General features: G+C 38.3%; 1 protein-coding gene across 2 annotated transcripts in view; it reads right to left on the reverse strand.

Annotated features, from left to right (window-relative positions):
• NUBPL (NUBP iron-sulfur cluster assembly factor, mitochondrial) overlaps window positions 1–14,610 on the reverse strand; it is a 251,132-nt gene that overhangs the window by 10,113 nt on the left and 226,409 nt on the right. Inside the window, exon 9 of one of the 2 annotated variants that reach the window (XM_037161627.2) lies at window positions 2,840–2,960. The exons of the other annotated variant lie outside the window; for it this stretch is intronic. Within the exon in view, the coding sequence (XP_037017522.1) occupies window positions 2,840–2,960 (121 nt within the window). The remainder of the gene's footprint in view (window positions 1–2,839; window positions 2,961–14,610) is intronic. 2 annotated transcript variants of the gene reach the window in all.

Here is a 14,610-nt window from a genome sequence, read left to right on the forward strand (position 1 = left end):
TCATATCACATAATAAGAGGATACTGAAGAGGAAGAGATGGAGAGGCAAAGTAGTAGAAAAAAAAGTACAGCATAATCTTCCTCCTGCTGGCAGGTGAGTAAGCCAGAGAACTGTTGAAAAGTAGGCCAGAACTGTTATCTCAACTTTCTGCTTCTTTATCAGACAGGATAACTTTTATTATACATTAATCTTTATAGCATTATAACTTCTGAGTCTGGCGAGATCTTGGGATGTATATAATAAGAATCTCCAATATACAGACTTGAGGTTTGAGAGGATGTGTGCCTTTCCTGATGATATATTACTATCAGGTAGTATATTTAGGGGAAAATGCTCTGATTCACCACCCAATTGACTTTTCCCACCATGTCATCACAAGTAAAGCCTTTCAAAAGGCTGAGATTTAAAATGCTATAAATGGAATCTTCAGTAGAAGAGTTGATTTGTGGTCCTCAGCATTCTCAGAGCCACTCCAAATCCAAGGAAGGTTATTGAAACATGCATGTGTGTGTTTTATATAAAGAAGTCATTCAGCACCATGCTAGGCAATGTAAATAATGCAGAAGTATATGTTACAAAACTACAAACCTAGTATAATTTATACTATGAAGTACATGAAGGAATAAATATTTTATGTTCTGTCAGCAAATTTTGAAATCTTAACCAACTCTTTAAGTCTTTCCAAGATGTTCAATAGTCAAATGACAAAATACATTAATATTTCAGTGACCTTTTAAAGATTATCCTTTCAGGAAGTCTGATGTCTGTTCTACAGAACAACTGAAGACTGTAGGGAGCTGTCACATGGGGCAGGCAGGGGAATACGCCACAGAAAAGACTTAGATACTCATGAAGTTTTTTTCTGGATTTATGAACTGCCCTTACAATAATGGGGAAAAGTAAAACCTTCTCTTTTATACAGCTACCCATTGACATCATTTTTGCCCTCCAGAAATTCATAATCCTGCCATCAGCATAGAAGCGCAGATCAAAAAAAAAGAAAAACCTTGTTAGAAAATAGGTGGCGTAGAGAGCGGTACAGAGCTAACAGTGTACACAGAGAAGGATAAAAAGGAGTGAAGGTGTGGAGAATGCGTGAGCTGCAGCCTGGCCTTGAAAACTGGCTGCTATGGGCAAGGTCCGAGGGCAAGGAGGGCCTATTTCAGAAATGAGGTAAAGGGGTCTCTGTGAGATGACCTGAGACGTTAACTTCTACTCCCAAACTGTCCCGGTAGATGAATATGGACAAAGTTCTGAAGAGCCATTTTACTAAATTTGAAACACAGCCCAATGGATGAAATAAATTGAGGCAGCCAGCCAGTCATAAGGGTTCCTGGGGGCTTTACCAGTCAGGAGGCCATAGCTGTGAGAGCTCTTTCTTTTATTTCAGTTCCTAATTTCCAATTTCAACCTCTTCAATATCAGAGGCCCTGCTCCAGTTCAGTTCATGGGAGTTACCTCTGGGCCTCCAGGACTGCATTAAAAGGAGAAGTGCCCTGAATTATTTTTCCCATAACACTGTTAAATACAGCAGTCTGTATAGCACTATTCAGTTTTGTGATTAGTAATCAGTGTTGCTGATACTTTTTTAGGGTAACTATACATCTGTGAGCTGTTAGTTAAAAAGTAACTTCCATACATGAAATTGTTTCTCTAGGAGACATATTTTAAATTCTAAATCAACGACTCACAAAATCACACACACATTTATAAATTAGGGAATTATAATAGTCAACATAATTCAATAATGCCATTATAATTACACATTTACTTTACTACATAAGTGAATGTCAATCTGTTATGTTATTATGCAGATTTAAGAAATTGAACTTTCCAGTTAGTTAAATGAAAAACAGTTGCAGAATATAATTAGTGACTATAATTATAGCAATGCATCAAAATATATGATTAGTTTCACCTCATATTGTGGGTTTTGCTACAGTACAGATGCACAATAACAATTTAACACCAACTTTTAGAAATGTAATTATAATAGAAGATGTTTTGAAATTCCTTGATCTCTAAGGGATCTTAATTGTAAACTACCTAAAACTAATAATTCACTCTAAGGCTCCCTTACCCAGCAACTAACATCTGCCTTCCCCAGAACAAAAACTTATTCAATAAGTAGAATATCAAAGCATGTTTCCTAAAAAGTTCAGTAAGTTGTTTGTGGACTTTTTTAAAAAATCAGGTTTTATCCAAAATCTGTGGTTTGCTCACTCAACACATGATTTCATTTCTCCTCATAACACTAATTGGCCTTTCAATTCAATAACATGAACAGCACATACAATGTAAATTTCAGGTGCCATATTTAATAGACATGGGCAAGCACATGTAAAAAAATTAAGAAAGCAGAAAATACTGTCTTTCTAGAGCAGAAGCACTGATACATTAAGAACTAATCAGGAAGGTACTTTTTTCACATGCACCGAGAAGTGACACCTCTGAAGGCTGCCACAAGATAATGAACAGGTACTTTCGTCTATACTGTTTATACTGAGAGCTGTGTTCCCAACTTCACAAACTCATTACCATTATTTAAAATATGGACTTCAGACCTCAAAACTCTGTTTTCAAATTCAAGTTATAAATGCAGTTTTTATCGACAGCAAAAGGCATCAAAATTGGCAGAACCACCTCCTTTTAAAAAGTTTTCCACTAATAAAATATAAAAAGCCAAAGAAAGTCTAGCACACAGAACTGCACTATACTTAATTTAAAACACAAAGCAGAAAGAAATTTATCGTTTTCTGAGACACCCTTCATCACTGTGCCTGATTTCTATTTTCCCTTGTACCATTTCCCTTGCAAAAGAATGTTCCATGGTCTTACCTAGAACATCAAGATCAAGGACCCGTGCTAGTTTCCTTGCACCATCAGCACCAAAAATATGAGTTCTGTGTTTACATTTTGGACACTGAAAAACACTCATATTTTGAACAAGGCCCAGAACCTAGAATAATAAAAACACATTGAAATCAAAACAAAATTAAACCAACTCTCGATCCATTCTTTTCCAGTATCTGTACTATGTGTGGGCTGGTTCTAGAGACACAGTGATGAAGAAGTTATGCTCACTGCTCTCAAGGAACTCACAAGCCAGTGGGAGAGCAAGACACACGTATTGCTTGTAATAACGTGACAAATGTTAAAGAGATATAAGTGACAAGGATTAAAAAATTGTGCCTGTGGCCCTGGTCAGGTAGCTCAGTTGGTTAGAGCATCGCCCTGATATGCCAAGGTTGTAGGTTTGATCCCAAGTCAGGGCACATACAAGAATGAACCAATGAATGAATAAGAGGAACAAACAGATGTTTCTCTGTTTCTCTCTCTCTCTCTCCCCCCACTCCCATTTCTCCCTCTCTCCCTCCCTCAAATCAATAAATAAGAAGTTTAAAAAATTATGTCTGGGAAGAATCAGAGGAATCTGAGCTGCCATAGAGAACTGTTTGTTCAGGTTGAGGGTAAGAAGAGGGGCTGAGCCCATAGAAGAAATTCTAGGCAGAAGGAAGAGCACCAGACAGAGGAATATAACCTGTGTGGTCTATCTGGGCTGCAACCTAGTGGGGGGCTAGGGCAGAAGCTGCTTTGGTAAGAAAGGTCAGGGTCAGATGGTAAGATGTTAAATGCTTTCCATGCATATGAGACTTTCTTCTTGAGACAACAGAAAACCACAAAAGTTTTTTTAAAGTTGAGATGGTACTGAAGAGGTACTATTACACAATCAGATCTGTGTTCCAGAAATTGTGATGGCAACATGGAAAAAATAAGCAGAAGAAACACAGGAAAATAAGTAGTTAAGAGGGTAATTGTGGACAAAGCCTTATGGTAAATAATAGCTAACATATACTGAGTGCTTATTTTATGTTAGGCACTGGGATAAGTGCTTTAAATGCACTATTTTATTTACTCTTTACAAGAACTTTATGAGCCGGGTATTTTATCATCCCCATCTCGAGGGGAGAAAATTGACATAGCTAGCAAGAGTGAAACTTAGTTCTTATCAGAATGCTATCATTTGAAACAAAAATGTAAAGACTTATAGAAAGTGTCCATCTCTTTCTGAGTTTTCCTAGCTTCTGGCACAAAGTAGATAACTTCATAAACATGTGTTGATAAATAGGCCCTGCAAATATAATCCTCATGCTCCTTTTAACCCCACTTCTTATGGACGGGAAGCAGTGGTTCTCTTCCAGAATTAAAATGGGGCACATAAAACAGTCAAAGGCTTACAGGTAACAAGGTCTGTGTCATCCTACTGGTTCCGCCTGTAGAAGTACCATTATAGGTGGAACCTCTATTAAACATTTGCATTTTAAATGAAGAATAGCACCTATAGTCCACAATGAAACATACAGACAAGAAAGTGATCAAATTTGTTATTCTTTATAAAGTGAGAAATAGAAAAGACTACAGTCTCCCACAACCCAGGTAAATGAAGACAAATAGTGAGGGACACAAAGATGTAGGCGAGCATTTTCCAAGCCTCTAATATATGGCCTTTTGCTGATGCAAAGGATCACAAAAATAAATCAGTGTGTTCTGGCAATCCATATCATTTTCAGAAGCTTAAAAAAAAGTTCACCTGAATATCACACAACTTCCTTGTTTATCTATTCACTATGTCTAAATATTATACTCACTGCTTGGGCAGTTTAACTGCCATTTATGTTAAATGGGATCTATGCCCTGACTGCAGGGCTTTCAACGTAAACACAAAAAATATCACTCAGGAAATGGGAATGGGAAAAAAAACACTTAATGTGAAAATGGGAATGGGAAAAAAAACCACTTAAATAATGTGAAAATCTAGGTGAGGATTATTCCAATCCAGAGAGAATGGGAAAAGCATTCTTACTCTGGATTCTCCTAGACTTGCCAAGGCACAGAGACTTGGAGCAACAGCTTATTTGCAGTTTGTGTGATTAAGTTCTTAGCACCAAATTATTCTCTAAGGACTACGTAAATGTTGAAGACACATCCTCTACAGAGACTCTGTAAATGTCACAAACATAAAATTGTAACCAAACTCAGTTCCTGTTACACACCAGCAATGGGCTAACCAGCACCAGTAGCAGCAGCAGCAGCATCCACTGGTAGGTAAAACAAACCATCTCTACCTGCTTGGAGCCTGCACACTAACTGAAGAAAAAGACTGAACAAATAACAGTGCAAAAATCTACTTTAAACTAGAACAGCTTTTCTGGAGCAAAGCAACAGAGTATTATTATGAGAGTACAGCACGGAGAAGACTGTCTGTCCTGGGAGTCACAGAAGACTTCCCTGAGGAAATGTAGGACTTCCAAGTTAAAGAATAAGCAGGCAAAAACAAGTACATGTCTTACATGCATGTCTAAATGGACCTACCAAAAAGTATATCCATGTTACCATAACACTGTAAAGAAATAAAGCATTGCCAGCATCCTAGAAGTTTCCTTGTATACTCTCCAAAAGTATAAGCTAGCTAGCCTGATTTCTAACACCATAAATTAATTTTGCCTGGTGACCTTGGTTTGAATGTGATCATACAATATATTCTTTTTTGTCTGTGTGATTCATCTAGCTAAACCATGTCTATTTGTAGTTTATTTTCATTGAGACCTAAGATTCTATGATGACTCTATCACAGTTATTCATTCTCTTGTTGGGTCATTCCTGTTGTCTCCAGGTGTCGGCTACTATAAATACTGCTTCTATGAATGTGTTTTTGTTTTCAATTTTTTAATTATTCTTTTTATCTTTGTTATATTTTTCCATCTTTAATTTAAATTATTTTTTTATCTAAATTATATTTTTTCCATTATCTTTCAGTCCCCTATGCCCCCATGCCCCTTCCATGAATGTTTTTATACATGTATTTTTTAGCTGGATATTAAGTTATACATTTTTAACTTCAGTAAAAAATGTCCAAGTTTTCCAATAAAGTTCTACCAATTTACACCCCTGCAGAGATGTAGGAGCACTCCAGTTGTGCCACAGCTGCACCAACACTTGAGGCCATCAGTCATCTTTCATTTTAGCAAATATGGTGAGTGTGCTGTCAAATGTCATGGTGCTGGACTGTTCCATTACCAGTCTATTCACACTGGGAACGACGTGGCTCCTGGCTAACGTTCACCAAAAGTGAAGTGGCGTGAGACCTGGGAGGCGGAGATGAGGCCCTAGGCATTCCACCGTGAACATGTCCTTTGGATGGAGGTGGTAAAGAAGGATGCAGAGGCCCAGGTGCACTCCCGCTGGTCTTCACTCTTCCTGACTCTGTGCTCAGCTCTCCTTTCTCTGTGGTTTTAATTTGCACTGACACAATTATTATCGAAATTAAGCATATTTTTACATGTTTTTTGGTCACATGTATATTGTCCTCTGTAAAGTGTCTATTTAGGTCTCGTCTATTTTTTCTACTGATTGTGTTTTTTTTAATTGAATTTTAAGAACTCCTCACATTTTGAACACATATGAATTATCTTCTGTTCAGAAGGTCACACAACAGTCAATCATGCATACAAACACACATAATTTATAGTGAGGAAAAAACTACTTATTAATAAGGTATGCAGACTCTTTGGCAGAAAACTTTTTCAAAATATGGGGTTAGTTAAGAGAACATTTAAAAGAAGTTTTGCTGGGGACTACTCTGCCTGGTTTCAGGAATTGTAACTACCTCCCACAACTAAGGATGAGCGAGTGACCTCTGCAATGAGAGCCATAGGAGACAAAGGCTTGTCTCTGTTAGCAAACACTGCCTCAGTTTCCTCTCCCTGCCCCCAAAGCATGGTGGAAGTCAGAGACAGGTAAGGCTCCTCACAGTGAGGGGCAACATAAGCCAGACTCGATCACTTGGGGGGCCATCATGGAAGGACTGGGGGGGAGGGGCTGTAACAAAGAAGGAGCAATAGACCCTTGCCCCCTGGCTATGTGACATAGCCCGAGTCCCCATGTCCTCTGGGAGAAGTGCTTTCTGGCTCTAATCCACTTAAGCCTAAAAACCTGATTGGGAGGGGGTGCAGCTCCTTGCCTTGCCAGAGCGGATTGGGGGGCAGGTGGAGTCTGGCATAAGAAAGATTTCCTAAAAAATCCTGTGAAATCCTGCTTTGCTAAGAGTGCTTTCATTCATATGTTAAGGGTCCAAGCAGGAAACCCTAAAGTTTCTGCAAACCTCCTACCTGACAGACTCTGACTCAGACTAAGCCCTCAGATTTCTTTGAAATGTTATCTACTGTTTGATCCTTGCTGCCAGTATTCCTGTGTATTACAACCCAATAAAAGCCCCTGGAGGAAGGGGCTCCTGGCCTTTTTCGCCTGAGAAACTGGCCACCTCTCCTCCCCAAGCAGATCATGTCTTAGTAGTGTTTACTTTCATCCATGGTGGACGGGGGGACTTGAGGGCAAAAATTCGCCCCCACAAGGTTTGATGCCCTAGCTGGTGTGGCTCAGTGGATTGACAGCCAGACTGGGAACTGAAAGGTCGCTGGTTGGATTCTCAGTTAGGGCACAGGACTGGGTTTCAGGCCAGGTCCCCAGCAGGGGGCACGTGAGAGGCAACTACACACTGATGTTTCTCTCCCTCTCTTTCTCCCTCCCTTCCCCTCTCTCTAAAAATAAATAAATAAAATCTTTAATATAAAAAAAGACAGCTTTGAGCATTAGACACATTAGAAAACACTGCTCTATTTCATTTAAGAGTAGTCCTCTATAATTGATGAGTTTCAAACAAGGGTAGCTAATATAATAAGAAAGAACATTAGGCTATCCATATTACAATTTTGTTGACAAAAATTCTTCTCTTAAAGAATTCATATCCACACAACAACCCCCTTCCCCTGCCCTATAAAAAAGTCTTATATCATGTGAATATATGTTTTAAGCTGTGTTTATAGTCAAGATATTTTGTGTATTATTTGATAGCAGAAACATTAGAAAACATGCTTTCCCATAGGAATTTATATAATACATAAAGTTTACAACTGTAAACATGCTCTATCAGTTTCTAATGTCTCATCAAAGTAGAAGATCCTTTTTTCTTCCTACCTCAGCTAGTTTTACTGAAAGAAAGTAAATGCTACATGTCTGCCTAACATCAGCCACCACAAAACTTTTATATGTTATTCTCATTATTTGAATCCACTGACTCAGAATGGTACTTCTCTTATTAACTTTATAAAAATTAACTCTCTGGAAATATCAACATTGCTCTGAAATATTGGCTTTATGTCAATAAAATCAGGGACTTTGTGTCAAAAGTCCCCAATTTTAACTTCTTGGTACTTGAAATCCAGATGCTGGTAAGTAATAAGCAAGCTTTTCAGGCTACTATATGATCCAAGTTCTCAAGGTCACAATCAGGTTAAATTCTTGCTGGTTGGAACCTGTCACAGGAATTAAAAGCTATGATTTAAGAAAAAATGAAGAAAAACTCACTGTTAAATAGAGAATGAATAATAATAACTGAAAAAGAAGTGCTTTTCAGTTCTTCATTAGCCTTGAACCAGTTTTTGGTATAATCCTTGAATCATGTATACAAATGTTATAATTTGAAACACTGAGATGGGTTCTTGTCTTCTCTTTCAGAAGAAGTCTGGCGTGGGAAGAACAATGAATGGGGAGGCCTGTGTCCATGCTCCTCTCAGGAACCAAGTAACTAGCTCTGGGTGTGTGAGGTGCAACCCACTTTCTCCCTGCCTTGAATTCTAAAATGAGGGTTTATAATGATCTCTACAATCTACCATTATAACAGTAACATTCAGAGCTACCCTAGCACCATGTGCTAAGGTCTATGCTAAGTACTGTACATATAACTATCTCACCTAACTATCACAATGACATATTGGTGGGTCATAAAACACTAATGCTAGATTATTTGTTCAAGGTCCCAAATTACTAAATAACAGAGACAAAATTCAAACTAGCTGGGTCACTGGTTTATATGTGGAAGTCACCAAACATATGCAAGATGACAAGTAATGGACTAGACAATTTTGTTTATGGAACTAGATGGCCTGACAATTGATGAGTCAGTACAATTTAGTGGGGGATTTAACATAGTAACTAAAAGCACAGTTATAAGGAAAGGCCTAACTTGAACCATCTTCACTACTCACTGATACAGGTGAGCCCTACAATTCATTCCCTTCCCCAGCCATGGAACTCTCCTTCTCTTTAACACCCTCATTATACCTCCCTTGACTATCAGCAGAACCTATGGCACCTAACTCCTCCCCATTTTTAATCCACGAGTTTCCTGTCTTCACTTGTTCACCTTTACAATTGAAACCCAAATGGTAATCAAGTTTAATGGAGACACCACTTGTCCCCTGGATTCGCTCATCCTGTGACACGCCATGATGTCCACAGGATGATCCACAGAAACGGCAAGTAGGAATGTGGGCTTTTGAAAGCAGACTGTTTATGACAGGATCCCAGTGGCCCACTAAACAGATGGATGAATTATTTAATCGTAAGTGAGTTATTTAATCTCTGTACTACAGTTCCCTCATCTGCAAAATGGGGAAAACAATGTTATCTAATTTGTAGGCTCGTTGTGAAGGTCAGATCAGTTTAATTCAGGTAAATCATACAAAACAACATTCTAGTTTAAAGCACCCATCTTCGGTCTCTGAGATGTAACTATGGCTGAGATGAAGAATACTACCCACCCAGTCTTATAAAGATGATCACTAAGAAAAGTCAGTTTTTAAAACGGAGAGATTATCAACTGTGAAGAAGAAAGCTGCATGTAATATGTCATGTGCAAACTAGTTAATATATATACCTGGAAAAAATTCAAACAGTATTTTCACAAGGCCTTCAAAGCCATCAACGAAAGGTTCCTTAAATACATCAGAAGTATTGATGATTACAAGGAAAAACTATGCTCAAGGATGAAAAGGAGAGAATACATGTGTCATCTGCCTCTATTTTCACATAAGATTACCTACTCCTAAATCATTTTTTAAGGCAGGCAGGCTTGAGGTATTAACTAAGTTTTGACTCGGGGTACAACAGACACACCAGATGCAGAGAAAGCTCCGAGACCAATATCGAACACATGAGCTATGAAAGCATGCAAGGGCGAGAGTGTACAACTCCTGGTCCAAACAGATAACCTACCACCATAAATGGTTACTCTGCCAGAAAAATAATAAATCACAATTCTGATCCTCATCACTAAGAGCAACTTGTAGGGTCTTTGGTAGCACAAATAAAAAATGGGAAGAAAACATTGATAAGAATCATCTATTTTAGGTTCTAAGATTACCTAATTTTTCTTGGAAGACAATATAATCATTACCCCTTACACATAAATGCTACAATGTTCAAGACCACAGTATGATTTTCTGTTTCTTTCCTTTTTGTTTTTCACCAGCAGGAAAAGCAAACCACAAGAAAAGCAAAATTTCTAACTCTCTTTTATAAAATAAATAACTATTTGCAAGACTAAAATACTTATAGATTTTTCAGTATTATTATAAGGAAAAAATAGTTCAGTAAACAGCACTAGGCTTTAATACACAGGGTCAGCAAAAGTAGATTTACAGTTGTGAATGTGCAAAAAGTTTCATCTTGTATTACTTACTAATTATTGTCTTATTTTCTACACGAGCAGCTGTAAACCCACTTTTGCCCCACCCTGTATTTGGTGCCCAGTCAACTGCAGCACAGACACTAGTTGTTCACCGAAACAACCCACAGTCTCATCTTCCTCAGCACATAGCTAGTCCTCGTTTCTTGGGCTCCTTGAAAATTGTGGTGTGCGGTCATGTGACTGAGTTTTAGTGGCATGTGAGTAGAAGTATGTGCATCACCACCAGGCCTGGTCCATAAAAATCTACCACGTACATGCTGCTGTGCTATCATTCTGTGCTGCTTGTCTCAAATGAAGGGGGTTCCAAGGTTGGCCTTAGAGTCGCATTTTAAGATGGCAGGGGCTCCAACAGCCTAAGTAATTTTATGGGAGAAGACCACCCTGCTCACCCATTCATCTTCTAGTACTGTTACCTGAGCAAGAAATAAACTTCTATTGCATTTGCATCGCTACATATTTTGAGATCCATTTGCAATAGCTACTGGCCTACATTAAATAATGCATATTTTAAATAATGCAGAATTTTAAATTCTAAATGACTTTAGTAACTTAATAAATCTATATGAAGAGAAAAATTTAGGCTCAACTACTATACTAAAGAAATAATCTCAAAAGCACTATTCATCTAATTTTAAAAAATTGTTAAAATTCTTACTACTAAATAAACAGACTTGTCAAAATACCTAGGCCAAATACATAAACACCTGTGGCTTATAAGTTTATCTGCTTCATGATAATATTCCAAAAGTAATTACAATAAGCATTAATTAGATGGCATTATATTGTCATTGAGTGTTTGGACTACTAAATCCTCTGTGAGCATCATCTCATTTACATCTCACATCAACTGTCTGAGGGAAACACTACTATACTACCCATCCTGGACGAGAACACCCAGTCAGAGTCACTTGTTCAGGCCATACAACTACAGAGTGACAGATCGGGGATCTGAACTCCATCATTTAGGCTCCTTAGCTTACCCCTTGTTACTATTATGTAAAAATGCTTCTGTAAGCAGTACCTTATTGCATCAAAATCATAAAAAATTTTCTAACATAATTTAATTTAAAATTGGAAGAAGTTAAATACTTAAAGAATACAGCTCTCCTAGTGCCAAAAATATGTGTATAAGAGGATACAAATATACAGGTAAATAATAAATCTGGTTCTGTGAGAAGAGATGGTCACATGTATCTTCTTCTGTGAATGGTATTAAAAAGGCCAACATCAAATTATGTTCTCTATCATTCTCTTCCTCGCCAAACAGTTTTAAATCACAACACTCAGAGAATAAGGACAAGGATTTGTGACTGGTCATTTAACCTCTAATTTCTAGTTCACTGTTATCCTGATTAAAGAAAAAACAACAGCCCCTAGAACCTGGAAGATTTATTATGGGCAGCATAATTCACAATCCCTTTCATTTTGGGCTCTTTTTTTGTAATCATCCTGTCCTACGTAATCAATTGTCAAGCCTGCCTATCCTTCCTTTGAAATGTCAATTACATTCATTCCCCTTTCCATTTGCATCGCTATTATTCTAGATCAGACCCTTGCTGTCTATCACCTACACCAGTGCTTTTCCAATTTATTAAAACTGTCTGATGGTAAGAGAAATGTTTTACATTTTGATCCAATATAAATATATACATATATGTGTTTATATTTGAAAACAAATCTTTATAAAATAATACTTTTTCTTCCTAACAGCAATTTATCGCAATATTGTTTTAAAACTTTGGTTGTATCTCTCACCGTGCTGACCTCAGGACTCACGGTGGGTCACATAGCCTGCAGTGTGAATGACTCTCACTACTGAAAGTGCTTCCCTACTGCCTGCACCCTCCCGGCTCCTGGCTTTTCTACCAATCCCCAGTAGGTTAAATCATTTTAAAGCTCTATTCTAATTTTGTCTATTTGCTATCCAACATTCCTTATGGACTCCTCTAAAAATCTGAAGAAGGTGATCTGAATTCCTAGTCTACTCCAGTGTTTAAGTCTCAACCAAACATGGGCCTAACACAGAGACACCCAAACGCATTACTTCAACTAGAGACAAACTGACTGAACACAACTTGGAGTTTGCTGATTCATTTCAGACTGAATTCTGACCTCCCTTAGCCCCCAATATGCCTACGAAAATTCCACTCACTCATTCACCCCGTACATATTTGGGGAGCAGCTATATATTCTAGACACAGGGGAAGGGCAATGGTCCCTGCAGTCACAGAGCTGACAGTAAGGGGGGCAACTATAAATGTGGATGCACTGACGAATGTGAAACGGTTACAATGGGGAAACAGTGTTGCTGGATCACACACCAGAAAGACCTTGCCTAGTTAACAGGGTCAGGGCAAATCTCCCAGAGAAAAAGACATTTAATCTAAGCACCAAAGGATGAAAAGGAACTACCAGGGAAAAAGTGAGGGTAGAGATCAGGCGGGGAAACAGCATGCTGAGGGAAGTAAGGAGAGAACTATTTGGAAATCACAAAGAGGTGGGGACAACCAGTTTGGCCACAGTGGAGAGAACTCGAGGCAGAGCGGCCCATGGCCTGGGCATTAAGGGAACAGTGGATTGTGGATGGCAGTATATCCCAGGTCAAATGTCAGCACAGTAAGAATTTACCATATGCCTGCTACATGCCAGGAACTGGGCATTTAAGGATATTTAAGGCATGTTTTCTTGCCCCCCAGGAACTCACATTCTTCAGTGGAGACTGATAGGCAAGCCTGTAGTGAGATAAGAGTCAAACTAGATATATGTTCAAGTAGTTCAGAGCAAGAATTATTAACCTGTTTGGCAGTTTGGAAAAAACTTCCTAGAAGAAGTAATGCGTGAGTAGGAATATGAAAAATGAGTATGAGTTCCCAAACTGACAATGGCTTACCAGGTGAGGGACCAGCATGCACAAAATCACAAGGCCATGAAAAAGAAACCCTGGCTTTTCCATGAAAGAGCTCCCTGACAGCCCAGAGAAGAAAGTATTCTCACACCCCTCAGGATTTAGGGCCTCTGCACCTCGAGGAAGTCCGTGTACAGGATGAAAAGGTACTTGAAAGAAAAGGCTTCATCCTCCTCATTTAAAAAAAAATCACCAATGGATATTATCACAGTACTTGGCTTAGAGAAGGCACTATCATTAAATACATATATATAGAATAAAAAACTATTTATATAATTAAAATTAAGTAAGTGCTCCTTTATATACAGGCAGAATAACAGGAAATATACTTTAATATGCTTTTCAGGAGCTGGGAAGGAGATTACCTAAGAAGGAAGGGCGGGGCAGTGAAATCCCTCTGACTTTAAAAGTTTAAATGACAGGAAAAGGCTTCATCGAATTGAGGTGCCTGGGCCTCCCAACTAAAAGAAGGCAACAAAAATGGGTGAGAATGACACAACATATAGTGTACTCACAATTAAAAATGTGTAAGATTGAACATTTGTATTAGTTTTTGAAAAGCAGTCTAATCTACAAATACTGAGATAATCAAGGATTTGGCAGAATTTATATCATTCAAGCAGAGAAAAGAAAATTTAATAGTTCATCTCTTCTTCTCCTTCCCTTATCTGAGCCTTGAGTTTTGAGAAACCATTTAAATTAACTTCAAAATGCTCTTATAGACATTAGTAAACTCTGGCCATACCAATGAATTCTGACGATGCCACTGTTTCCATGGTAACTAATGCACTTCAAAAGGAGAAAAAATACAGAGCAAAACTGACAACCAGGAAAAAGTAGAATAAAGTGGTATAAACGAAGCATAACATTTCTCCTTGGCATTTGTGGAACACTTTCTAATTTCAAATGCTTTATCATTACTTAGACTCCAAGGCTCCTAAGTGCCCGAAGGATCTGAGGTTAGCGAGTCCTCCTCCCATTCACAGCTGGGATTCCCTATACGATGTGGCTGTTCCAGGGCTGTCCAACCACTTACAGAGGTCACTGCCTAACAGAATTAGGAAAGTTCTCAGTCTCAATTGCAAAGATTACTGAGCACCTATTTTGTTCTGCAGG

The sequence above is a fragment of the Artibeus jamaicensis genome, unplaced genomic scaffold (genome assembly GCF_021234435.1).
Source record: "Artibeus jamaicensis isolate MK-2021 breed Jamaican fruit bat unplaced genomic scaffold, CSHL_Jam_final contig_588, whole genome shotgun sequence".
Taxonomy (NCBI): domain Eukaryota; kingdom Metazoa; phylum Chordata; class Mammalia; order Chiroptera; family Phyllostomidae; genus Artibeus; species Artibeus jamaicensis.